Consider the following 27,250-nt stretch of genomic DNA (forward strand, 5'->3'; position numbering starts at 1 on the left):
AAAATTAAACTGGGAAAGACCTTGGTCATCAGGATGTTCTTAAACCAAAAAGGAGAAGGAATATTAAGAGAGATTGTGGCTCTCTTGGAAGCGATCACTATTATATAGCTTTAAGTCCTCAGTCTACAAATGGATTGCTCTGGATTTACCCAGAGTAACTGAGCTCATTTCCCTTTTTAGCTGATAAAAGCCCAGTTGTCTGGAACTCCAGCAGGCCAATTGTAAAAGCAGCATGTGGCAAAGGCTGATGACTCACCAGCTCATTTGCTCACTAACAACAAACTCTCCACATTTCCTTAGGCCAGCCCAGCAGAGCTCTGACTTCCACATCCCTGAGTGAGCAAATACACAGATTGGGGACTGATTTGACTCCTCCTTCTCTTCCTCCTCCCTTTCCTCTTCCTCTCCCTCCTCCTCCTCATCTCTGCCTTCTGCCAGTGCTGTGGCACTCAATAAGGTGATTACTCAGGAGCTGGGGCTTTTGCCTCACCACACTCCACAGTGCTTCCAACCACGGAGCAGGAATGTGATTTTCTCCTGTAGATCAGCAGCAAATGGTCCCCCATGAACTGGAACGATGGAGCAGCTCAGTTCTTGCAGATTCCTCGCAATGGGAGTGAGGGATGACCTCACAGCAGGGAAGTTAAAGCTGCTAATATTGTTTGGCAGCACTTCACAGGATCAAATCACCACTTGGTTTTCCAGCAGAGAGCACTTCCAAGAAATCCCACTGGTGATGAAAGTTCCTAGGTAGACAAAAATATCCAAGGTTCAGCTGTAGAGCAGCCACAGCAGAAGAGAGTCTTGAAAGAGAAGCAGCTCTGGGAATTCTGCTCAGGAGTGTCCTGTACTTGCCATCAGCATGAAGCAGGCACCAGGTTTAGCATCTTCCCCAGTCATGAGTGTGGTTCAGCTTTCTACAGGATTTCCTGCCTTTGAGCTCCTGCCAAGGTGATCACAGGGATCTCAGCCGGTTTCCAGCACTCCCAGGTGACTTTGCTCCCCTTCCGTGAGTGGGTACCCAGCAGGTGGCATCCAAGTCCAACACTTGTGCTGGAGCCTCACCTTCCTGAGGGCTTCTCCTCCACTTTTTTGATCCCAGGATCTGTTTCTTCATTAAAACTTATTTTCCATTTGAATTTATTTTAAAATTTCAAAATATTCATTGATTTAGTGTTTCTTTAGTTATTCCTATTCCTTCCCAAAAAGTTCACTCATAATTCCTCTGTGTTCAGTGACACAGCATGTGAACCTTTATATGAAGATCATCAGGAAATAGATTTACTAACAAATTATGAAAAAAATACTGAGATCTGTCCATCTCACCAGTGAGAAATATGCTGGATCTAGGCTGGGAGAAATCAGGGTACATCACACCTCCATAATGTTTTAAAAACATTGGAAGAATAGGTTTTGTGGGAGGGAACAGGAGCGCTGAGTAAGTTCAAGCAGCATTCCCGGACAGCCTTGGTTTCCAGCCCAGTTATCTGGCAAGGAGAGGCACTGGATTTGGTGTTACAGCCATCCTCCAATAATGGAAATGTTGCAAAATATGTAGCACCACATATTAAGATGGGATTAGAAGTGGGGAACCACAACAAGTAGGAAGACAGGAGCAGCCTTAGAGCAGAGCCCCAGGCACTATTGCAGAATCATGTTTTCTGGAGCAGGATTACAGCCATGTTACAGCCTTTGTTTGCTTGACAAAACCATAGATACAATCCTGGGTTTCCACATGTCTGTGCAGATCCTGTCATGCCCCTGACTCCAGGAGCAACCATCAACCCTCACAACTGCTGAGGATAATTCAAGATCTCATCTGCCAGTGAGAGTGTGGAGGATTAGGAATTGTGCTCCCTGCTCTTGCAGGCACTGAGGAGATCCACACAGAACCCAGCTGCTGGGAAGTTTGGAGTTGGAGGTTAAGAGATCTGATGGAAAAAAACCTACTCAATCTCTATCATGTTCTAAATCTTCTCTGCTCAGGTTTCTAAGGCTTGGATTACACCCAGGAATAGACTGGTGCTTATTAATTAATTCCTTTGAGGCTGTTCAGAGTCATATTTAACAACAGTCTTATTCTGGGTTTGTTGGTGCAACGTTGCCATAAGGATGACAAGCAGAAACTGGTGTGGTGGATTACTGACTCTAGCCCATGGTCTGTCTAATCCCTAATCGAGCCTTGGCAGTGCAGATCCAAGTACCTCAAATGTGAGGGCTGGATCCTTTGCTGTGGAGAGTTATGGAGTTCTTGCCTCCCTGAAGAGGTTCCTCCCAGTCTGAGTCATTAGTGGCTGCTTTGCATTCTGGAACATGAGGTTTATGTCCCTCCAAAAAACGTAATGGAAAGGTGGAGAACTCACAAAACTCTAGACCTCAGTAATTAGACACCCACAAGATTAATTACACCCTATATGAAAAGAAAAGTGTAAAAAGCCATTGCGAAAGTAATTCGTACCTGGTCTAAACAGCTGCCTTGCAGTGCCTCTGGCCAGGTAACACCTTGATTTTCTAGTCCCTCTTCCTTCAGCAGATCCTGAGCCCATTGCAAAAGAGGACACTGCCATTGCTCCAGATGAACCTCAGCTCACCTCTGCCTGTCATGGACCTGCTGGGACAGAATCTGACCCAGGTCCCAGCTGGTGCTGGGTCTCACATCATAACAAAGCCCCCCAGAACAGCTGTTGTCTGGCAATCTTCTCCCTTACTGTCATTTCTACATTAAAAAGCCCAAACTCCACCCTTTCCTTCTCTACATCCTTTCTCCAAACCACCTCCTTCTTCTCCAGAGTGTCAATCAGTGCAGTGACCAGAGGGAGCACACATTTCACTTTCCTGCCTTTGGCTCACCTTGTGGTGGGAATACATGAGCCATTTCCCAGTCCATTCCTTTGAATCCCTCTCTATTTCAACTCAGCTTAATTCCAAACCACAGGGATCACTTTACTCCTAGGAAGAGCATTTGGGTTAAAATTTGTACTGAATCATAAGCCAATATTTAATTGAATTCTACAAGGACAGGACAGTTTTCTAGAAGGAGGACTGAGAACTCTCTCTTCAAGGGACTTTTGTACACACATACTTTTTTAACCAAGAATGATTCCCTGTTGGTTTTAAGGGTAAACCCATAAACACAGAAAGAATTCTATTAAGAAACACTCAAAGGTGACCCTTGTTTGCAACAGCCCCACAAATAAGCAGTGCTGTGTGCTCCTGTGCTGTGTGTGCAGGCAGCAGCCCCAGAGCAGGAGCCCTCCCTGCCCAGTTCTGTGTCACTGAGCTGGGACACGGCGTCCACAGGCCAAGAAAACACCAAGGACACATCCCAGACTACTCCTGCTCATGAAATGCACTTTATGGCTCTGCTGAGCCCATTCCTAATGAGTGATGTGCCTGCAAGGACACTGGCAGCAGTGACAACACGTTTGAAAGCTGCAAGGACCCCGTGCTTTGTGACCACGTCACCATCACCCTGCTGAGGTGCAAACAGCAATCTCAGACAGATTTCCACATAGCCAAGTGCTTCAGTTGTGCCCTGGACACAGCTGTCCCAACAGAGGGGACAGCTGGGACAAACACCCTTGCCCTGTGCTGGGGGGTGCCCAGGGGTGAGCTAAGCACAAGAGCAGCCTGGGGTACACACTGGTGAGCAGGACAATGTCTGCTCTCTCCTCTGTCAACATGCAGTTCAAAGTCTGAATCAGTGAATTTTCTCATTTTCCACTCAAAGGAGGACATGGCAATGGAGCCTTGGGCAGAAAGGGACAAATCAGAGTCTACTCCTGCTCTAGGATAATCTAGGATAAAATCCCTGTGGCTCAAAATAGTGCTGTGAACACACAGAAAGCTGGGGGAAAAAAGGTATTATTTTTGGCTGAAAGTCTTTATGGCTGATGCAGGAACTCTCTCATTAGTTACTCATTGCCTCAGAAAGTCTCATAAAACAGCCAGCAGAGCCCAGCAAATACTTCAGTCTTGTGGGAGCTCAGAAATCCAGGAATTGAACGAGGCCTTGAACCCATTTTATAGACTCACTTCTTCCTGAACAACCATAAAATATTAAAATTCAGACCCTATAAATAAGGAGGGTAAAGAACTGTGCATTTCCCAGCAGAAGCAGCCTCTCCAGAGACTCTTCCCAAGGTAAGTCCAGTGCTACCTGATCCAGAGACGGGTTCCCCAGACTGACAGGTGATCAGGGACAGCAAACTCATATAATGGAGATTAGAGACATAAAACCCCTTTGAATCTGCTCTGAACTGGAAAACACCCTGCAACAATGGACTCAGTTTATTCCCTGGTCACCCTGTGCCTGCTGTGGGGGTTCTCCCCAGGTTGTCTGATGGCTGTAGGGATTAACCCCTGCGAGCCCTGGGCAGAGGCAGCAGTGCTGTGACCCTCTCTCCAACAGAGCCAGCTCTGCCCCGAGATGGTGCAGAGACGCAGCCTTGCCATCCCCTACGGAGCGCCCGTCCTTGCTGTTTCCTTCTTGGCATGTGTGGCCACAGGTAAGCAATGGAAAAACCCATCCTGGCTTTGTCCAAGCCCCATCACAGCAATTACTGAAACTGCCCAGGGCTGGGTGATGTGCCACAGCAGCATTTTGAGTGCTCTGGTGATCATCCCCAGAGGACTGTCTGGAAACTGACCTCTGATTTGAGAGTAGCAGAGAAGGGAATGGGGAAATGTCAGTGTTTTCCAGCATTATTGCAGCAGGGATAATGAGGCCACAGTTTCCAAACCTGCTCTAAGCAGTGATAAGTGTGATAGATTTGGCCACCTGGGAACACCTTCAGACAGGGACCTTCAGACTTCTTTATATTCACAGGACCTTCAGACTTCTTTATATTCACAGGACCTTAACACCTTTACAATCTGAGCTATATTTTTCATTCATTATTCTATGGCTCAGGCTGCAGTAGCGGGTTTCATCCCATTACAATAATTTATTTCCCATACTGGTTGTTCATTTAGGATGGCTTGAGGTTTGTACCTTTGACAAATTGCAGCTCTGCAACAGCCAGGATACAGCTGAGGGGCTGATTAACTCATTTATACTCCCAAGGGCATCCTGCTCCAACTGAAAAACAGAGCATCAAAAACAGGGAGCACAGTGGTGCTGCAGCAGTGATTGGCAGCAGGAGGGTGATGGGATGGGAGTGACCTTTTGCTGGGTGTCACACGGTCAGTCCTGGCTTCAGACATTTTGTTGTCACAGGTCAAGCCTTGGTGTTCTGGCAGTCAGCTGCAAAAGGCTGATTTTTATTTTAAATAACTGTGGAAGGAGCTTTGAGATGAAGACAGGTTCGTGTCTCAAAAACTAGCATTGCACCTGAAAACAGATTGAAACCTCAAAGTCTCATCCCTCCTCCAAGGTGGAGGCCTGGAGAAGTGAGCAGGGCAGCTTTTGTGGGAAGAGTATGACTTAGGATGCTTAAATGTCCTTGTCCTCCTTCTTCTGCAGGTTTGGAGCTGTCTGTAAATAACCATGCTGCTGACTTCACCCTGTCTACAGGGCTCAGCCCTGCTATCTCCCTCTCGTGCCTCGTGCACAACAGCAGCCAGGCCGAGGAGCTGCTCTGGTACCGCGGGACTGGGCAAGTGGATCTGAAAGATGGGAATAAAGTGAACATCAGCAACATCTGCATATCCCCGGTCAACGAGTCTGACAACGGAGTCACCTTCACGTGCAGGCTGGCACGGGACAAGGCTGTGCAGGTGTCTGTGACCCTGGATGTGCAGTGTGAGTCGCCGTGGTGGATTCCTGTGGGGAATGGCTGGGGTGGGATGGAGTCGTGGGCCGAGCAGCTCTGTCTGGGCGATGTTTTGCACCCTTGTACGCTGTCTTCACCGAGAAAAAATGCGTTTAGGAGGAGATAACTCACGTGATAAGACACTCCCTTCCCACAGTGGTACTTATGGCTGATCTAAGGGCTCTTTTATAGGAGTGGGTGGGCCCTTAAGAAAGATACTCTGGATATGTCCCTGCCTCCACCTAGGTTATTTCCCAAGGATACAAGTCAGGGCAGAGGAAATACTGGAGTGACAGTCTCTGCCACTGACTGCCCTCCTCATTCCCAGGGATCAGGAAAGGCTGCACTGCTGTGATCTGTTAGACCACTGAACAAGGAGCACGAGGGATGTGAGAAGGGAACTTATTTTGTGTTAAATGTGGGCATTTAACTTATTAAATGCCCACTTATTTAACACTTATTTTGTGTTAAATGTGGGCATTCATCTGGAGCAACGTGGCTTCAGTCTCTTCTCCCAAGTAAAAAGTGATAAGAGGAAATAGCCTCAAGTTGTACGCAACTTAGATTGGGTATTAAGGAAAATTCCTTTACTGAAAGGGTCATCAAGTCCTGGCACAAGCCGTCCAGAGCAGCAGTGCAGACACCATCCCTGCAGGGATTTAAAAGATGTGTAGATGTGGCACATGGGGACGTGGTTTTGTGGTGGCCCTGGCAGTGCTGGGTTAATGGCTGGACTCAATTTGAGAAGGCTTTTCCAACCTAAATGGTTCGGTGATTCTATGAGCAGCATTATTAATGACATGTTGAACTGCATTCCGGTGAACAGTCCCTCCCCAGCTGAGTGGAGAGGAGACCCTCCATGTGGAAGAAGAGAAAGATGTTACTCTGACGTGCAACTCCAAAGCCAACCCTCAAGCCCAAAGCATCTGGTTAAAGGACAACCAGATCTTGACCCTGCAGCAAAGTCGCCACAAGCTGTACCAGACCAGTGAGGTCTTTCAGCTCTCCATCACAAAAGTGGAGAAGTCTGACAATGGGACCTACACCTGCGTGGTGGAATCAGGCCTGGGAAATGGGACAAGGGATTTCCACCTCTTTGTTGAAGGTAACAAGGCTGCTGCTGATTAATAAGCTTTACAAATAACTCTCTGTTCTCTTCTATAATGACAAAGATCCATTTCTATTACTCAGTGTAAGTGGAGTGTGGTAAATTCCCTGCATGAATTTCTGAGGGCACAGCAACAGCAAGGAGCTCTCCCTGCACCTGTGCCTGGGACCACAGCACCAGGAAGGGCCTCTCCTGCTCTACCTGTTGTTCAAAAGCATTTGGCAAGTGTGACCTGGGGCATGCTCTTCCCACACTGACAGGGCACACTCAAGTGTGGTTTAAAGCACCTCAGGTCTTGCTTGAAGCATCTTACTGTGACCACAGGATTCTGTCATGCCCAAAGAGCTGCTTAAGGCACGAGTTGTGCTCCAGAGGTCCCTCCAGGGGCTGGGTGCTTAGGGCTCAGACAGATGACACTAAATCACCTCTGTCCAGACCCCTTTCATTTCTGTCCTCTTGGCACAGGGAGGGAAGCAATGTTACCTGTGTCAGTGGTACCTCTGGACTGCCTTATTTCTGAGCATAACAGTGCCTGGGGGTTCTTCTTCAGGAGCTGATGTTTCAGTCCTTCTTCAGTTCACTAAAATACAGGCTCAGCTCCTTTCTCTCCAAGGGACTAACACACAGAGTCAGTCTGTGGACAGCAGGGAGAGCAACAGTTAACTCAGCAGTGACAGCTGTGGGAAAAGAAATGTCTTTCCACAGTCCTGTGAAATGTTCTGGGTTATGTTACTGCACAAATTTCTCTCATATCCAACTTCTTCTTTCCTGACAGATAAAAAACCTGTTTTTCCCACGGAGGCTATTATTGCTGCTGCCGTGGTGGTTACAATCACAATACTTTTTGGAATCGTGGCTCAAAAAGATAAAATTTTTAAGGTATGGAAAGCTCTAGTTTCATAGAAAAAATTAGTATTGTTTGCTGCAGTGCCCTGTTTATTTCTACCTTTTCTATTCTATTTCATAATGTTGCTTTTCTCTTTTAGAAAACTGCTACAAACTACCTCCTGCTTTAGAATTACCAGTAGATAAATCAAGTATTAGATATTTCATGTGGAAGGCATTATGTACTTGCAATATTTGTAACAATATCCCCACAGCCAGGAAACATGAATGATAACAGGGCTGCTTTTTTCTTTTCTTTTCAGTGCTTCAAGAAACCAAAAGATACGGCTCTGTAAGTATTTGACTGCTTATTCACACTTATTCCAAATGAATTTCTTCTGTAAAATTGGCAGAACCTGAAGAAGTTCATCAGTATAATAAACACACCCTGCTCTTGCTCTGGCTGGTGAACATCAGCCCTGTCCCAGCAGAGAGGGGTCCCTGGGAACATGACAGGACACACAAAAATCCTGCCCTTCCCTGGCCATCTCAGGGCTCTGGCTACCCCTGTGTGTAACCACTGGAAGGGAAAAAACCTCTAATGTCATATCCTCAGCCTGCTGGCAGCTTTCTGGAGCTGAACACAGCCCAGATGAGTTCAACTTACTTGTGGTTTTTTTTTTCTAGGAGGTGATTTTTCGTTTCTTCTGTTCATTTTGCTGCAGGTAAAGAACACCCGGAAAACATCATTTCTAGTGGTCAACAAAAGCCATGTGTGAGATGATGAGATAAAGCACTGAAACAGTTTTTTTGGGATCAAGTTTATATGTTTTTTCAAAATATAAGTGGTTCTTTGCATCTATTGATTCTAAGCTGCTGCTTAGAGGGTGAGAACTGTTAGAACTGGTCACTGGGAACCTTTCCTTGGAGCACCATTGAGGAGGGTGGGCTGCATGAGATGATGCCAGCTTTTGCTCTCCAAGTTTATTCCAACAAGGAATGCATGTGCCGTCGGGCTTGTGGATCAGTCTGCAGAGCAATCTCTACTGCATTGTGATGCTGATGCACACAAATAAAGGGAGGTGTTGGGCTGACAGCTGCTTTCTGTGCTGCAGGCCATTCCACAGAGTGTTGGGGTGGTGATTACCCAACTCTCTGCTCCTTCCCAATGATCCTGTGGGCATCTCAGCTTCTCTTGCCAGGGCAAAAACTGCCTGGCACTCAGCACTGCTGCTGCACTTTCTGTCTCCGTGGCTCACCAGGGCTTGGGGCAGCCCCAAGCGCTCAATGACACAGTGAAGTTCCAGTGTGATTGCTCCAGCACCATGATGGGTGGAAAACATCTCCATCCATCCCTTCCCCCAACAAATGTGCCACTCAAGCACTTTTCTCAAGGTCCTGGCAAGCTGATGAGGACTCATCATACCTTGGAATAGTTCATTACTAATACTGTCAATAAACACTGCGTGCTGTAAATCAATTTGAGACAGTGAAGCACCAGCGCTCTTCTCAGAGGAGTGGGCAGTTCCTCAAGAGGAAAATTCAGCAGCCTGATCTGGAGTGTGATCCAGAGCAGGTCCGTGACTCACCAGTGCTCAGGGAGGTTCCTCAAGGTGCCACAGCAGTACCACCTCATGTTCCTGGGCACTTGGCCTCAACACCACCAGCTGTGGAGAGCTGTCCCAAACCCTCCTGTTGATGTGCCACAGTGCAGGGGGTGACACTGTACGGACAGAGCTGGGGACAGCGGGATGGGGGTGCTCCGGATGGGTGCCACTCACCAAGGGTGACACCAGCCCTGCAGAGCCCAGCCTGTGCCCCTGGCACCGACACGACCTTGTGCCACAAGCAGCCCCCAGCACTGACCCTCCTCGGGGCGGGGAGACCATGGACTGCAGGCAGTGTGGAAGGTTCTGGAGCGGGGGTTGTGTGGGTGTGAGGGGTCCCGGTGAGGAGCTGACAAAAGGGGCCGGTGAGAGGATCTGTGTGAGGGGTCCGAGTGAGGGGTCCCTGTGAAGGGTCCCTGTGAGGGGCCGGTGTGAGGGGTCCGTTTGAGGGGTCCCTGTGAGGGGCCGGTGTGAGGATCTGTGCGAGGGGGTCCCTGTGAGGGGCCGCCGAGAGGGGTCCGTGTGAGGGGCCGTTTTTAGGGGTCGCTGCCAGGGTCCGTGTGAGAGGTCGTTGTTCGGGATCGCCGCCAGGCACCAAGTCAGGAGCCAGAGTGAGGGGTCGTCCCACCGGCCCTAAACGTGTCCCTCGCCTCTCGCCGTCCGCCCTCCCGTCGCCGCTCCCCCCCTCGCCCCCGGCCGCGGCCCCGGGCCCCTCTTCCGGCTTCCGGTGCCGGCGCTATAAGAGCCGCTTCCGCCTCGGGATCGTGCTGCCGGTGCCGCCATGAACGCCCGCGGTGAGGGGGGGGCCGGGGGGTCCGTCCGTGAGGGGCGGGTACGGGCGAAGGGGGCACAGCGGTACCTCAGCGATGGAGGGCGGTACCGGGGAGGGGGGAATCTTGTCATTGGTGGGGGGGGGCTCATCGGTACCTTAGCAGTCGGTCAGGGGACGGAAATTACCGGGATAACGAGGGGGTTACCGGCCCTTACCGGGGGGTGGGAGACTCATGGATACCTCAGCAATAGGTCGGGCGGGTAGGAATTACCGGGGGCAGCGAGGTGTTCCGGGACCTTACCGGGGCTATGGACAGGGATAACGTGGCCATTGTTACGGGACGGGAGCCTCACCGTTATTAGCGGCGGATGGAAGAGGTGTGGGGGTGTGTGTGTGTTACCGGGGTGCGCGCCCAGAGGTGCCCGTGCCCGGCCGTGACCCTGCCCCGCTGTCCCGCAGGGCTGAGCACGGAGAAGGCCGTCGCCTTCACTCGGCGGCTGCGGGCCGAGCCGCAGTTCCTGCTGGCCCAGAACGTGGCGACATGCAACGACCCGCTGGAGGTGTGCCTGCAGCGGCAGGTGGTGCAGGACACGGTGCAGGTGTTCCAGCACGCCGTGCCCGCCGAGGGCAAGCCCGTCACCAACCAGAAGAACTCCGGTGAGGGCGGTCGGGGCCGGGGGCGGTGTTTGGGGGCTGACTCCTAACGCTGATTGCGCTCCTGGCAGCGGCTGCTGCTCCAGAGCCCTTTGTCCGGGCTTCGGGGAAAAGTGGAATTCCTACAGCATCCCTTGAGTTAATAACACTCGTTAGACCTGCAGCGTTTGCCTCTTTTCCCGTCTGCATGGTGTAACTGAGAGATGTGCTTGCAATGAAAGACTTCAGAACACCTTCAGAGGTTTTTGGTGTTGCAGAAGCCCGGCCAAAGGCTCGAGGCAGAACTGTGTCATGAATCTCGTGGTAAAAGAAATTGTTGTGCAGCTCCTGAGCACAGGTGTTCCAGTTTAATTCGTGTTCCTTTGATCTCTCAGGGAGATGCTGGATCTTTTCCTGCCTCAACGCAATGCGTCTTCCTTTCATGAAGAAATACAACATTGAAGAGTTTGAGTTCAGCCAGTCCTATCTCTTTTTCTGGGATAAGGTACAGTCGTGTAGGTTGTTATAGGATTGCTTATGCAATCAGGTGTTAGTGTTGGGACAGAGCTTCTTTTAGGCTGCATTGTTTTAGCATGTATGAGAAGAAACTTCAAACGTTCCTTTAAAATGTGTTTTGAATGCAGGTGGTCAAGCAAAGTGGGACTTTTAGCTTGAGAAGAAAGTTGTCAAGATGTTGATGTTTTGGAGTAGTAGAAGTCTTTTTTTTCAAGAGTTCTATATATTTCAGCAGTTACTTGTTGGTAGTTCAGGGGAAACACTACTGTAGCTCTGAGGTTTCAGTTGTGCTTGTGAGGTGTATGCCTGCCTCTCCCCCTAGGGGAAATCAAGCAAATCTAGTGCTAGTTTGGGTCAGGCTTCACTGCATATCTTCTGCTCCCCACTTCCTGTTCCCCTGTCCTCAAGCTCTGTGTGAAGTCACTCCTAAATATTTGGCCTAACAAAGCATTTTATAGGGTAGCCCCTGGAATGCTAGATGGCAAAATGAGGACATCATTGGATGAGCAGAAAGTTGGTTCATCTATTCTGTGTTTGCAAAGATCTGCATACTCAGCAATTAATTAATGCATAATATATCAGACTTAAAAGGGTTGGTGTTGTTTTATCTGTGTGTTTCAGGTTGAGCGTTGTTACTACTTTTTAAATGCCTTTGTGGAAACAGCTCAGAAGAAGGAGCCAGTGGAAGGAAGACTGGTGCAATTCCTGCTCTCCAACCCCACGAATGATGGTGGACAGTGGGATATGCTGGTCAACATTATTGGTGAGAGAACTGGTCACAAGGAGCCCTTTCTGAAACTGCAGCCTGCTTTGTGAAATAGGGAATGGATTCGAATAAAAAATTGAGCTTGAGACCTGGGAATTGGCTAAGGCACATGATGCCATTAACTGCATTTTTTTTTAATCAAAGACTATTTTGGGGCCAGATTATAAATATTTTGCTCAATTCTTGTCTGGCATCACTTTTGCATAGTCCTGTTGATGATAAAAGCTCAGATAATCAACAAATAATTAGATAGCCCTTGGGTTCAACACTCTTTTCCTTCAGTCATCAACTCAACCTCATCTATTTATAGCCATGTACAGTCTTTAGGGCACATGGTAAGGCAAAAGCCCCTGCTGGATCAGGGTATGTTTACAAAGCAAAACTGCTTGGAATTGCAGCCTGAAGTTGGTGTAAAGATCAGTGAGAAGGAATTGATGTGGAATGTGGCACTGCTGGTCTTACAGAGCTCCAGGAGGAATGGGATCCCACGCTGCTGGAGTTACTTAATTACACCAGCACTTGCTCTCATTTGTGTTGTGAAACAATGTGACACCTTTGTAAATCAACAAGGCAATAATACAAATTTAGAATCACAAAAGGAATTTGTTTCTTTGAAGCCTGGAGGTTCATTTTTTCCTCATCCCATTGCTATAAATACTTAATCAGGGCAGAGATTTTGGCTGCTGCTGTTACATCCAGAGCCTTGCATGATGAGATCTGTCAGTGGTACTCTAATGTAGGAAGCCATGAGCTGCTGCTGGTGTTTTATAAATGTTGAGCAGGAAAGGAGACTGGGAAGTCAGTTTTAACCTTAGATAATTTACATGGAGTGATTCACAGGAGGCCCAGTTCTTTAGAAGGTATTTCAGGAGATTAATTTTAAAGCAATCAAGATTTTTTTGTTTTTTTTTTTTCCTGGTGAGCAGAACTTCCTAAAGCACTAATTAATTCAGAACGTTTAAGTGTTGAGTTAAATAATACTGAGTAGTTCAGGGATTCCACTTACTGAGATCCCTGTGGAATGCAGCTCAGAGGTCAAGATTCAGTCACAAATTAAAAAGTAAACTTTGGGTACTTGTAACCTTTAAATAAGAGCCTTTCTGTTATAATCTCTGCACAAACCCAAACTATCTTTGTCTTTCCTATGAGTATGAGCAGTAGGAGCATCTATTGTGTGAAAAAGCCAATTGTTAACCTGTAGATTTATTTATTTTAGAGAAGTATGGTGTTGTCCCCAAGAAATACTTCCCAGAGTCTCACACCACAGAGGCTACCAGAAGGATGAATGAGATCTTGAATCATAAGGTAAAATTTATTTAGATGATAAAACTTAAGGGAGGGGATGGGAATGAACCTGCTCTAAATGTTCCTAGCCACTTTATCCTTACTGACCAAAATGTTAAGTGCATCTCAGCAACTTAAATTTATTTACAAGCAGCCTAAAGTCTCAGCAAAGTCTGATGTTAATCTTGAAACATGGAGCGGGAAGGTGAGATCATGGAAGATGTCCATTGTCAGGCTTCAGTAGCTTGAAAGTACCTTTTGTGGTTTTAGTAGCAGTTATTCCTAATCCTCAGATTTCCAAAGATGTCTTGACATGTGGCTGCTAAAATCTGTTTCTGCAAAGCCAGCATATGGTGTCTAAGTATCTCTTTCCCACCCTTTCAGTATCTCATCTCCCTCTGTCCCAAGGTTTCTAGAGATGACTGCCAAATGTGGTGAAAAAGATGGAGGAAAAAAAATGTATTTTAAAAACACTGCATGTTGAAAATCAGGTTTCGTTATAGAAGTGCACAGCTTTGTCTGAAGGAAGGTGTTAACTCACTCCCTGAACTGCAGAAATGAATTAGCCTGGGAAGAGGCTGGTGTAGGTAGCTAGATGAAAAAGGCAATTAAAACATTTTTTACAGTTTGCTACATTTTTTCCAGTTCATATGCTGCATGCTCAGGGAAAACTGTCTGCTGAAATCGACATAAAAAATGCAAAATACGTGGTGGAATGAGCTTGGACATTTTAAGTGTTGCTAATGTTGCTCTAATCCTGAGCATGGCAAAGCAGCTGGTCCTGAGGGAGCCCCATCACCTTCCTGGCCTTATGGATGGTGACACTAATGGGAAGCCTGTGCATGCAGTGGGGAAATGCCCCTTTCTTTTTATCAGCCAAGAGATCAATTATGCATTAGAATTGCAAAATAAATGTGACAGTATGAAGAAAGTGTGTGCTGTGAGTCACAGACGTGCTGGTGTGTGTGGATGTTGTGGCATCACTTGTGGGACTGAGGGAAATCAAGCTTTAAGAGCTTAATGGCTGCAAGCCTCACATCAGTGCTTGGAAATGGTTATTGAATTGTGACTATTTGTTAATTTTTTGGTTGTGTTTTACTTCAACAGCATTCAATTATCTTGTTATTTTGTAATGACTCAATCTCTAATGATGCTTTTGAAAGATATTTTCATTTTGAAAACATGTTGAGAAGAGTAAAAGAGGTGCTGGAAACAAGCAGATAGGAAGTCCTGAAAATGATCAGGTGACACCTTTCACACCCCTTATAACAAAGTGACTTTCTCTTTAAACAGATGAGAGAATACTGTTTGAGGCTAAGAAATATGGTGGAAAGTGGAGGAAGCAAAGGAGAAATTTGTGCTGCCATGGACATGATGATAGAAGAGGTAAATAAACTGGTGTGACATGAATTTTGGAACACAGGTCTGGAATGGATGAGATTCCTTACTTTCATTGTGTAGCTGTTGGATCAGCCAAAACAAGTGCCTCTTGTTGCTTTACAAAGTGTTCGTGGAGCTATCCAAGTGAATTTGTTTTGCAGTGGCTTGTTGCTTACTTCATTTAGAGTTTTTCTAATCCTTCCAGACAAATATTTTGAATCCATAGTTTTCAGAATGATATTACAGACATTTGCCCCTTGCTGTAGGAAAAGCAGCATTTTGTCCCTTGAGAGATCAAAAGAGTGGCCTGTCTGGCTCTTAGAAGTAACAGGAAAGGTTGAAATTTGCATTCTGATGGCTTTGAATGCAAATCTTGTAGCACAAGTGTTGTGCAAGGATTCCCCACAAGAGAGCAGAAAAGAACCACAGAAGGGAGGTGCCTGCACAAGGCTGAGCCCAGCTGAGGGCTCATCCTGGGGGGCAGCAGAGGAATGAATTGCAGCCTGGGTTTGGCTGTGAACTGACTCCATCACTGTCACTGTGTCTGCAGTGCCTGAACCTCCTCCTGCTCACATAAACACACATCATTTTTCTCATTCTCTGCTGCTCATACTTGATTCTTAAACTGCCAAAAATAACTTAAACTTGGGGCTATTTTAGTGTGACCGAGTCCATGCACTTTAAAAAAGTATGCATTTAATTTATTTCTCAAACATACAATGCCAAGTGACCCCTTGGTTAAATGTATGTCTTTAGATGAGTCAAGAAATCAAATGTTTTGTTGTTTGTTAGCTTTTTCTGCAATCCACTCAACATCACTGTTAGGCAGAACCTACCTTGGGCTATCTCTGTAGAGTTTTAGTTCTATAGTAATGTGTTGGTTTGGGTTTTGAAAATTCATCTTTGCACTTCATGTAAAATTCTATAGCTTCCTTTTATCGAATTTTAAGGTTAGGGTAAAAGAAGAAAACTGATTTGTGTTCCTTGGGTTTCATCAAATCTCTTATGAAATTCATGCCTTAAGAATGCTGTGCAAATGTTGCAAATTTGCACTTAGTTCAAAGGTGAATTAATATAATTTACATGCAGTGTGTGTCCAAAAGCCCTTGGGGGATTTTGCAGCAAACATCAAAAGTTTCCTAGAGATGGTCATTCTTAGGGCATGGACACACAGTTCACTGCTAAATGTTTCCTCATTTATTTAGAGCCTCTTGCCCTCTGACAAGAGATGCTGGAACTGACATGAAAGGTTCTTTACTGATTGCAGTTTGTCTGTTCTGTAGATGGTTGTGCTTAATTCTCTGAGGTTAACACAGCATTTTCTGCTGCAGTAGTAAAAGTGGTTTGCATGTGTTTAGATGTGTGAGTGGTGTTGCCTCTGTATTTGTGTGGCAAAGCAGAGCTTGGTTTTGTTCTGGGAGGTTCTGTTTGCATAGAAAATCTTGGTTTGCTCCTGCTGGGAGCAGCACTCGAGCTGAAATGGGGCAATTGTTGTGAACATGGGATTAAATATTCACTCCAGAACTGTATAAACATTCTTATCAAACCAGTGCACAGCAGGTCAGAAGCTGAAATCAGTGCAGTTCATGTGATAGAATTTTTCTTCCTTTGCTGTTCTGTTTGTAGACTCTTCCTTATCAGGAGTGTCCTCCTTTTCCCCTCCTCATTAGTTTTGGGGTTTAGCACAAGCCACTCTATCTTTGCCTTATCTTCCTTCTAGCTGTCACTAGGGCAATGTAAGTCACCTTTTAGTTTAAATATGCTTATTTTATTTATTGGTAGAGGAAGCTTGGGAGATATGAAGAGAGGGCCTATGTTGGGTGTGGTAGCAAAACAATTGAGGGAGGCCATTCCAGGCTCCAGTGCCTCTGTTCACTGGAGACTTCTGTCTCCATCATTTTCCTTCCTCTGGCTGGAGCCCATTTGGTTGCTGTTCTCCTTTTAGGCATTTTTCTGGCTTATTTTGTGTTCATGGCCTCATCTCTCAGTGCTTGCAGTTATCTGAGGTAATGTGGGTGTAGCCACAGCAAATGGCACCTTTTGTGCAGTCTGTGCAAAATTAAATATTTATAGTAGTTCAGGGGTTTATATTTGCTCTTTACCATATTTGAGAAATGTGTGAGTTCCTGCAGTAGAAACCTTATGCCCACACCCTTGTTTCAACCCGTAATTAATCTTTTCACTTTTCACTGTTTTCCTAAATTGCTTGGAGCAAGAACACCTTTATTTAGCAGGAGCATTGCATTCTTTTTGCTGCCAGCACAAAGAGCACATTAACATACAGCCAGTTCTTATGGCTCAGCTCCAGAAAGAGTTAAATCAGCTTTGGGCACGGTATTGTGTCTGTTCTGCTGTGTAAGTGTGAAGACTGCCAGGCTGGGAAGGCTGGCACAGACCACAGGAGCTGGATCCCAGTGCAGAAGGTGCAGCTGAGATTTGACTCCCTCTCCTATTTTAAATAACCTGATGGTTATTAAAAGAGACTTGTGCTCAGGACATGGACAGACTGAAGATCAGTGTCAGCTGAAATAAAACAGATTCAAACCTGTTTAACTGTGATTAAATTCCCCGTCCCCAGAGTACCTGTGGCAGGTCCTGCTCTGTATCTCTAAAGACACTTGTGTGGTTACACTACCTGTGTTGGCACATTTTCTGATAAGCCCTGTGAGAAAGTACAGTAGTGGTTCTGAAGTGCAGCTTTATATTCTGATCTACAGGGAGGCTGATGACTTGAAATCTGGTCAACTTTTTGTGCTAAAAATCCAAAGATAGCTGCCAGCTGCAAAGGATGTCACAGGCAGCAGGCAGGGAGATGGAATTAAATTGCATAACCTGCCAGCTCAGCCCTAAACAGATGTTAAATGTATTGAAAGAGATGAGGAGATTATTCTGGGGTTTTGAAAATAAGCAAAGGCCCATCTTTGAAATCGAAATGAACATTACAGTAAAAAATGAATTAGTACAGGGGAAACACTGGGATAAAATGCCCACATTAAAAGGTCTGGTTTGTCTCTGCATGGGGCAAACCACCTGGTGGAACAGGTGATGCTGTTCTTAAGCCTTCAGAGAATCAATTTGATAAAGTTTCTCTGGCAGTGTTGAAGGAGCTGCAGAATTACTGATGAAATGTTGTAACAAGGCTGGAAAGTGTCCTGTTTTTGCTTTGGGCTGCTGCATTCCTAGGATAACCTGGAATCAGTAAGCTTCTCTTTTGCCTGGTGGCTTACTTGAGAACATGGAGTGTGAGGGTGGAGAAAGAAGCTCTGTTGATTTTCCTCAGGCCTTTCAGATTGGTTTTGAACTGCTGAAACACCAAGATTTCAGGAGCTGCATGCAGATAATTGATGTGTGTGTGTTCAAAAGTGACCGTTAAGATCCCATTTCTCCAGCTGGTTCTCACATGGAGAAATCCAGTGGCATTGCTGTGGTAGGAGAGGCACAGCTGCATGTTCCAGCAGGCTCATAGCTGTTTGCTTCTCTGGGCAGGTATTCAGAATAGTGAGCACTTGCCTGGGCAGCCCTCCAGAGACTTTCTGCTGGGAGTTCCGGGACAAGGAGAAGAACTACCACAAATACGGCCCCATGACCCCGGTGCAATTCTACAACGAGCATGTGAAGCCTTACTTCAACATGGAGGACAAGGTTGGGCATGCTGAAAACTTTCCAAGGCCTTTTTTTTTTTTTGCTGCTAAGCCATTTATTTTCTACTGTTGCCAGTATCTGTCCCCCCTATAGCTGCAGCACTTGGGATGGGCACTGCTTGCCCAAGTCAGTGTGTTTATTCTCCCTGTTGTGCTGTTTGTGCTCTACCCTTCAATTATCTGGGATCTTGTGTTGCAGTCCACGATGGTTTTGTAATGATAAAATATGCAGTGATCTAATCAGTTGTAATAGGTCATAAGGCAGACATTAGAGAAGGAATAACACGCAGGGCTGCTCTGCCACAGTTACGAGGTGAACTTGTGAAACAAAGCAGAAAAACCCCAACAAACACAACCTTAAGAAACCTCTTATTTCAGCCAAGTGGCTTGTTTGCTAATGGGATAGACAGCTGGCTGGGACAAAAGCCATTCCCTGAAATCCTTCTAGATTCAGTCTTCAAGGATTTCAGTTATGTTGCACCTTATTTTGTGACATCTTGGTTTTTTGGCAGATTTGTCTAGTGAATGATCCTCGACCCCAGAATCCCTACGGCAGGCTCTACACAGTGGAGTACCTGGGCAACATGGCTGGAGGGAGGAAAACTCTCTACAACAACCAGCCTGTGGAGGTCCTGAAGAAATTGGCTGCAGCATCTATTAAGGATGGCGAGGTTTGGTTTCTCTTTGTGGGTGGCACAGTGCAGCCCATGCCATGTAAAGCTCCTGGGATTTGGCCCAGACATGACCCTTCCTTCTCTTTGCAGGCTGTGTGGTTTGGCTGTGATGTGGCAAAGCACTTCTATGGCAAGCTGGGAATCAATGACCTGAATATGTGAGTAGAGAATCAAACCAGATTGTCATTTGGGATCCTCAGTGAGGACATGAACAGTGCTTTAGTCCTTTCTACATACTTTGGATTATATACCCCAAAAGAGTATATTTAAGTAATTCAGCAGCAGCAGAATTTTCTACTTGTTAATTTTATCTGAATCCTTTATAGATGCACTCTGAGTAGTTGTTAGATATTCTTACTTATTTAAATGTCTAATATATGGTGAGAGAAACTCCTGAAGGGATCAGGTTTTGCATTTATTCTGACATTAAAATTGGTTGAACTCGTATGTTCCTGGCACAGGGCAGTCTCCTGATTCCCTGACTTAGGATGCAGGGGGAGTTCTGACTTTCTCATGTGGCTTATTTGTCTTTCTGCTAGATTTAATCATGAGCTGGTGTTTGGTGTCTCCATCAAGAACATGAACAAAGCAGAACGGTTGATCTTTGGGGAGTCCCTGATGACCCATGCCATGGTCCTGACAGCTGTCACTGAGAAGGTAGGGTCTCCCTGCTGGAGTTCTGGTGCTGGCAGGGATGTGTTGGAATATCCTGGGAGCTTCTTTGTGTTCTTTGGGCTCACTCAGAGTGTGCCACAACCCCCTGGTGCACAAGGCTGGTTGTTTATTCCCTTTGTTTTTGTCTGAGTGTTCAGAACTATAAATGTTTAACAAGGAGAGAAGAATTTTAGACATCTCAAAGGACTTATTTCCTTTTACCCACTAACTTGGATTGGACAACCACTGCACGGTTAGTCCAGTCTGGTTTAGAGCCTGAAGCTCCTGTTAAAGTGCTGGCAGGAGGCATTTTGCAGCAGGGTTAACCTCCTGCAGCTCCCTGGCATGTGATCTCTGACCTCTAATTAGGGAAGGGAAATGGTGTCCAGCATAGCTCTGTGGCAAACAGCAGGCTGAGATGAATCCACAGCTAGATCTGCTCCTGGCACTATAACAAAGCACATAATGAAGTAAAAAGAAGTATGCAAAAACTTACAGCTTGGGGTTATCTGCAAAGTTGATGTTTCCATTTATTTCCAGAAGCTGTCATTATTAAAGTTTCTTTGAAGTGATCTCTTCCTGTCCAGCTTGACCTTGGCTTGAGAAATAGCAGCTTGCACAGCTCTGAATAAGTTTGCTTGAGCTGTGGAGTTTTGAGACTTGAGATGGAACTGCTGAGTCATAAGAATGTTCCAAGTTACTTTTTACAGCTCAATTTTTTCCTGTTGTCTGCATTCTGAGCTCTTAATGTTTCCACTGTGTATCAGATTGCCCAAACACCTCTGAAATATCTAACTGAAAAACAAGGAAAACTTTGTAGTTGGTACTTAAAAACCTTAACCTGAATGTGCTTTGAGAATCTGAGTGGTAAAATGTAATATTTTAGATTTACTTTTTTCATAAAAAGGCTTTGAAGATTTAAAAACAATCATATTACAATTTTACAACATCAGAAATTGATCTGGATTAAATGCACCTTTTGGTTAAAAAATTACTGTACATGAATGTGCTCTTCCCAATTTCTGAGAGCATCCAGAGTTGACATCCTTGGTCTGGGAGCTCTCGAGTGTCCCATCTTAAGGACTGTTCTGTCTTTTCAAGGCAGAAAAAGAAGCATTACAACAATAATCCATTCAGTATTAAAAATGGATTTATGGGGTGTTTTTCAGGATAGTTTTTTGTATTAAAATATTTTAATTGCACAGCACCAGACTTGAAGCTGTGTCCTTCAACTGGATTCTTCCAGGATTTGCACTTGCTCTTACCAATGCTGTTCTGAATTCTGACAGTTCCTTGCTCCTTTCCTCTGACTCCCAGTTCAGGCAAGTTGTGCATCCTGTGTTTAATTTCCCTCACTCCCTGATGGGAGGCAGGGACAGCAGCTTAGATTCTGTGAGTCAGTTTAGTCCAAATGAGAATTTAGTTAAATTTCAGCTGCCTGGTAATATAATATTGATTGCAGACTCTCTTCTTCACCATATTTTATCTAAGTAGGTAGGATGAGTATTTTATAAAATGGCATTTCTCCAGCCATTAGCAAGAAGCCATTGGGACTCTGAGGAGTGGAGCTCTGTGTGTTCCTGGTGCTGGATTTGGATTTGGAAGGGGTTGCCTGCTCAGGTGTGGCCTCTCCTTCACCACTGACTGTCATGGGCTTGTTTTGGCACAGGAAGGGCAAGAAGATGCATTTGAAAAATGGAGAGTGGAAAACTCCTGGGGTGAAGACCGTGGCAATAAAGGTAATTTATGGTCATGAGAGCAGAAAGCTGAGTGTTTAGAAATAAGGATGTGGCAAGGACAATGAGGCAGCTTTTGCTATGTGGAGTGGAGGAGAACTCCATAATTTTTATTATCTCCTGAGTGAGACAGGCCAGACGTGGGCTCAGCCATGGCACAGCCTCAGTGGTGAGTGTGCCAGGCCAGACTCTGTCCCCAGGAATAAGTCACTGCTGACCACATTTTTCTGCTGCACATTAATCCCAAATGTTGTGCTTGTAAGATTTGGTGTGGCAGAACTTTCCCAGGATGTCTTGATTTTCTTCTGGGAATAGACTATTTTTGGAGAACTCTGTTTTTGGATGTGGTCTTATTTATAAGCTTTTCAATAACATGAACAACTCAGAGGAAAACATAGAATATTCTTGGAAGTGTCTTAATTTATGTTGTGCCCTCTTGGTCTTGCAGTAGTTTCTGTTCTGAGTTAACTGTATCCATTCACAGCAAAGTATTCCAATAAAAATCTTCAGACTTCACAGAACAATGAAACTGTTGATGTTCAGCCTTCAAGGCTCAGCAATATGACAGCAGTGAAATGTTCTTTGGAATGTTGGATTAAGTTAAGAAGCCAAATCAATGCTGAGGTAACATCAATGGCTCAGGGCAGGAGCTGAACCCTGACACTGCTGCAAGTGGTGCCTGCTGAGCTGGGACTGAGCTGTGGCACTTCTGTGCTGCAGCATCCAAACCCACACTCACCTCTCAAGAATGAGGTCTAGAGCTGTGTAAGAGGAGCTGCTTGTTCCTTTGAAATAAAATAAATAAAATAGGAGCCCAGAGTGACTTGAATAAACCCTGCCCTATCTTGTCCCCATGGCATCTGTGTGGACTTTGCAGGGTGAGTCACTGTCCCTTATGTGCCTTATGTACCAGGGGACACCCTGCTCTCTGGAAAGTCTTGCTCCCTGACTGTGCTTTGTTTTGCTCTGGGAGTTCCCTGGAAAAGAGCCTTGACAGAAAATCCCATCAGAATTAGGAAACTTGCCTCTATTTCAGACTGCTATTTTTCCAGGGAGCTGAATCCCTGAATGATTTTCTTGGGTATGACCAAGTGAGCTGCTCTGGAGCAAAAGGCAATGGGACATGTCCTCCAGGGCTCCTTCCCAAACACTGGGAGAGGTAACTGAGAGTCACAGAACCATTTAGGGTGGAAAAACCCTTTTAAGGTCCAAAAGAGTCCCACTGTTCACCCAGCACTGCCAAGTGCCTACTGAACCATGGTCCCCAAATGTCACATCTTCCCATCATTTAAATCCCTTCAGGGACTGTGACTCAACTTGATGGGGTTTTTCCTCCTTCCTGCCCTGATTTTCCACTCTGCAGTGTCCAGTAGTAGCTGTGTAGGAGGGTGAGGGCTCAGAGTTTGCCTGAGTTGTCTTGCAGTGCCACTGAGTCTGTGTCTCACTGTGATAAGAGTTAAGATTTTTATCTTATCTGCCTTGTTAAGGAATTGGGAAGCTGTGCTTGGGTAAGTCCAGCACAAGAAATCAGAGTCCACATCAGTGAAGAGTCAGCCAAGAATGATGCTAAACTTGGCACATCCCAGCTGGGCCCAGCTGGGCGTGGGGACAGGAGTAAGCCCCAACTCCCAGGACTTCTTGGACAGGGTGATCAAGGGTCCAGCCTGCAGCAGAACACCAGGGACTGCACTTGAGCCATTAAACAATGAGCAAAGAAATTACTTTTTTTGTGAGGAAAGAGCAGGCTTTTTTCATGTGGGGTTCCCTGTTTTTCCAAGTACAGTCCCGGGTGCCAGGTGCCACCTGTTTCCTTTGACAGGAATGGTGCAAGACTGGAAAGATTGGGACTCCTGGTTTGGGAATTATGGGATGGAGTCAGTTATATGTTCACACTTCAGAGTGGGCAGAACTGAAATCTTGTGGTACTGCTTTTCCTGGAGAAAGGGAACCCCAGCTTTGCCTCTCCTAAATATTTAGTAATAACATTTGTCTGTTGTATAAGAGTTTCTGGAACCCTGTGTGTTTTTCCTCAAGGAATGAACACAGCTGCTGACAAACATGGCTTGTTTTCTGAGGTAAAAAAATCACTTCCCAATCAAATATTTCCTTTCTGTTTTATTGGCTCTTTTTCAGCCACACAGGCAAGTTTAATTATTCTGTGTAGTCTTTTGTTCTGGAGACACACAGGACGTTATTACCTAACTTTGAACCCAGCTTATCCCATCGGATATCTTTTTTTAAAAGCAAGGAAGAGGGGAGCACTAAATCACACTGTGGAGAGGGGTCCATCTGCTTGTTTTGGCATGAAAGGAGCTTTTTTGGGATGCATCTCCAGCTAGAAGTCAGCACCCTTTGGGCTTTTCATGTTTTGTACTGGCTGTTGCTCTCCTGCAGGAAGGCATTTCAAGGATTTAACTGTAGGCACCCTGTGTCTGTCTGTGCATCTCATCCCAAAATGCCCTGGCACAGAGGCGCTGGGCAGGAGTTACTGCACAAGCACAATGTGGCTCCTCCAAGGCCCTCTGGGGACTTTCAGGGGCTTCCCAGGTGTGGGTGGGGGTCTGCACTGCCCAGACCTCCCCAGAGCTGAGGTATTTGCATGTTCTGGAGTCGTGCTCGGCGCTTCCTCCCCGCTCAGACACCGCGATCCCAATCAGCTCCGAGGGACAGGATGTCAGAGGCAGAGTTCATTAATCCTCTCAGGGTGCAATTACTTGTTGGCTCTTGGGAGTGAGAGGTTTTTGTGTGTCCCAAGAACTCATATCCTGAAGAGAGGATAATCAAGGCAGCTCCCTTTGGCAGTGTTTCTAGAATGGCTTCTAGCTCGGGTTACAGTTGATAGGGGTTTTAATTTATGGGATTATCTGATCTCTTGCTTTAGAAACAAGATGGTGGAGATAGATGCATTTATTGTCCATATTCTTTGGACATTTTCTTGTTTCATTTGATTGTGTGATGATACAATATAAGGACACGAGGAACTTTATTACATAAAGCCTTCTCATCTCTCTCCTAAATGCTTCCTTTCTCACAGCCACTCTTATTCCCATTTCACCTGGAATAGCTTGTTCCAGTGGTAGCTCTCTGCTAAAACCTCTGAAGTGACTTCTCTCACTCTCAGTTCAAGGGGTGTTCACTGTCATTTTCATATTAAGGGAGACAATTAGGATTTGCTTCAGCCTTAGTGTGATTTAAATGACTTTCAGGAAAGCAGTGGCTGCCTCTTACTGCAGAAACTAAACCAAGAAAGTTTTCTTAGAACAGGTTGATAGTCACCTGAAAAAAATCTAAAGCCTCAAATAGATTCAAATGTTACATTCTGTCTAAAAGGCTTTGTATTTCCCTTGAATAGTCTCAATGCCCATTTTAACAGAGCAAACATAAATTATGGATGTTCTGGCTCTTGTTTTTCCTGGTGGGCTTCTTGCCTGACCTTTAGGTGCACACAAAGTACACCCTGTATGTTAACTTCCTCGAGATATTTTTTGCTGTGTTTTGAGAGATAACCAGCATGACCAGGCCCTGTTTAATGCATCACTCATAGCTGAGGCTTGTCTGTGGCTGCTTTCCTGCAGTGGCTCTGTGCTGTGATGCTGTTTTTCCCCCCCAGGTTACCTGATCATGACCGATGACTGGTTCTCCGAGTACGTGTACGAGGTGGTGGTGGACAAGAAGCACGTGCCCGAGGAGATCCTGGCTGTGATGCAGCAGGAGCCCATTGTGCTGCCAGCCTGGGACCCCATGGGGGCTTTGGCCAAGTGAAGCACGGGGCATTTGCCTCCCCATGGCCATCAGAAGTAGCTGCAATAGAAAATTCCAGTGGTCGGAAGCCATAGCCAAACGATAACGAGACCGAGCCCTCGGCTTGGTCCCTATTCCTGAAATGTAAGTTAAGGATCCTTGGGAAATAGCGCTTCACTGATCCCAGCTCAGACAGGCTGCTCCAAAACTCACAAGGGAAAAGGAAAAAAACCTCAGAATGAAAGCAGATGATAAGTGCTGTCAATGGCAGTTTGATTTTACCCTGAATTTTTAATGTGAATCAACGTAGTAAAATTATCTTGACTGATGTTTTCCCTAGGAAAAAATGGGCATTTAAGGCCCTTTAGAATTAATAGTCAGGTGATTGTTAGAGCAAACATATTGAGATAATTAACCAATTATGGTCTGGCTTGTCCTATAAAAGAACTCCCCAAAAATATTTTATATATTTACAGTTTTAGCTTTGCTGAAGTTTTGGAGGGGACATATGAATTGAAACTGCTAAAAATGACCTTTAGAAAATTTTAACTTCCAGCAGAATTGGGGAAGGGGAATGGTTTCCTTGAGGTATCCAGTTCCACTTGGTTTTATTCTTCCATTATTGAGCTGGGACTGGATAACCCCCCCAGGGGCCAGTGCTATGTCTGTGTGCACAGGAGCGCTATTTTTCAGTTATTTTAGCAAGAACAACCATAAATATGTTCACAGGTGGAGTTAGTGTCATGCTCAACAGAAAAACAAACGTTTTAATTGCTGCATTTTATTTGGTTGTTTTAAAAAACAAGATGGTGCTATGAAGCTTTTGAATAAACACTTTCTAAAGTGACTGGGACAGTTCTGGTTTCTTCTTTTAAAGAGGTGCATGGAGCTGATGGAATCAGAAGATGTTGGTGAGCTGCAGGGAGGGTGTGGTGCCTCCATCACAGACCTGGTACAGAAGTGTCAGAAATGGCACTGGTGGAGCTGATCCTTCTTTGGGCAGGGGGATGGAGCAGATGATCCTCCAGGGATCCTTTTGGGGTCTCATGCACAGTCTCCACTTGGTGCTGTCACTTGAGTGAAGGCAAGCAAACAGTTCTTGTACTCCCTGGTGGCTCTGACATGGAGCCAGATCTCTTGGAAAGCTGTGCTATGCACAATATTTTCATTATGACTAATGCATGGCTTGTATTGGGGGCTTTTTCCTCTTCCAAAAGGTCAGTAATTTTAGTCCTTCAAGATTTTTCTACTTACGACTTTACCACCACTTCTTCTGTTTCCTCTATGCTATCTCTGAGTATGATATCAGCCAAGGAGAATTAACTTTTTCTCCAGAGTTTAACTGACATTTTTGTTGCTGGTGGTAGCACCTATGAGGATTGAGCTTGATAAACTCAAAACTGATTCCAAGCCAGTTTTTGCTGGTTTTAGTATTTTAAAGTATTGTCCAGCCTGTGCTTATCTCCCCAGTTCTTGCCCAGATATTTCCCTGTACACTTTATACAATAGTATTGTGGTTTTTTTTCCTTTCCTTCAAATAAGCACAGAAAATCCACATGGCTGAAACACATTATGGGGAACGAAGCCAATCTGGCAGCAACACTTCTGCCTTCATGCCCTGTGATTTTACAAGTTCTTTCCATGGAGGGATTGGAAAGGGGAAGGGGGGGGAATGCAGATACCAAGGTGAGAGCTGTGGTTTTTCCTCTGCAGGCAGTTGAACAAAGTGTTTTGAGGTTTGTGCTGGTGCCACCAAGTCAAGGATATTCCTCTCCCTGTGGGAGGACAGCCATGGAAACATTGGTAAGGATTGGTGCCTGCAGGCTCTTGTTATCCATAAACACTTTACAGGTGGCTGTTTTTAACCTGCAGTTTGAAATGTGGGTGAAATGATTCCCCATGAAAGGATTCCCTGCTGATGTGACTTTCACTGGGTCACTCTGCCCTTCTGTCCTGAGGGAGAGCTCACTGATGAGATCAGCAGCCCTGAGATAAGGCTGGAGGCAGCTGGGTGAGGATGGAGCTGCCATGAGGAATTCTCAGGGTCCTGCACAGCACAAGGCACAGCTGGATCCAAGGAGAGCCTCAGTCTCTCCCCAGGTGTGTGGAGAGACTTCACAGCCGGGGATTGCTCCCAATGAATTGTTTATTCTCCTGAGG

The 27,250-nt window shown here is 45.7% G+C and overlaps 2 protein-coding genes across 2 annotated transcripts; both read left to right on the plus strand.

The window, feature by feature from the left end:
* The first annotated feature begins 4,429 nt into the window (after positions 1-4,429).
* TMIGD1 (transmembrane and immunoglobulin domain containing 1) lies at positions 4,430-8,138 on the plus strand. The gene is made up of 5 exons (XM_009094762.4): positions 4,430-4,508; positions 5,465-5,743; positions 6,580-6,858; positions 7,637-7,740; positions 8,010-8,138. The coding sequence occupies exons 1-5, from the start codon at positions 4,430-4,432 to the stop codon at positions 8,040-8,042; spliced, it is 774 nt and encodes a 257-aa protein (XP_009093010.1). The 3' UTR covers positions 8,043-8,138.
* A 1,849-nt stretch (positions 8,139-9,987) lies between these two features.
* BLMH (bleomycin hydrolase) lies at positions 9,988-25,937 on the plus strand. Its single transcript, XM_030232579.2, has 12 exons — positions 9,988-10,087; positions 10,525-10,722; positions 11,094-11,203; positions 11,836-11,977; positions 13,197-13,285; positions 14,558-14,650; positions 18,131-18,286; positions 18,798-18,956; positions 19,050-19,117; positions 19,499-19,616; positions 21,283-21,352; positions 24,960-25,937. Exons 1-12 carry the CDS (start codon positions 10,075-10,077, stop codon positions 25,109-25,111), a joined length of 1,368 nt encoding a protein of 455 aa, XP_030088439.2. The 5' UTR covers positions 9,988-10,074; the 3' UTR covers positions 25,112-25,937.
* The last annotated feature ends 1,313 nt before the right edge of the window (positions 25,938-27,250 follow it).

Source organism: Serinus canaria, chromosome 19 (assembly GCF_022539315.1).
Source record: "Serinus canaria isolate serCan28SL12 chromosome 19, serCan2020, whole genome shotgun sequence".
Classification (NCBI taxonomy): Eukaryota; Metazoa; Chordata; class Aves; order Passeriformes; family Fringillidae; genus Serinus; species Serinus canaria.

What these genes read in the sequence shown, in the direction of transcription:
- TMIGD1 (XM_009094762.4), top strand. Translation starts at nt 4,430, where the DNA reads ATGGTGCAGAGACGCAGCCTTGCCATCCCCTACGGAGCGCCCGTCCTT. An exon ending in TGTGACCCTGGATGTGCAGT is followed by an intron (nt 5,744 to 6,579) that starts GTGAGTCGCCGT and finishes TCCGGTGAACAG; the next exon opens with TCCCTCCCCAGCTGAGTGGA. An exon ending in AAAAAGATAAAATTTTTAAG is followed by an intron (nt 7,741 to 8,009) that starts GTATGGAAAGCT and finishes TTTTCTTTTCAG; the next exon opens with TGCTTCAAGAAACCAAAAGA.
- BLMH (XM_030232579.2), top strand. An exon ending in ATGAGATCTTGAATCATAAG is followed by an intron (nt 13,286 to 14,557) that starts GTAAAATTTATT and finishes CTCTTTAAACAG; the next exon opens with ATGAGAGAATACTGTTTGAG. An exon ending in TGGACATGATGATAGAAGAG is followed by an intron (nt 14,651 to 18,130) that starts GTAAATAAACTG and finishes TTCTCTGGGCAG; the next exon opens with GTATTCAGAATAGTGAGCAC.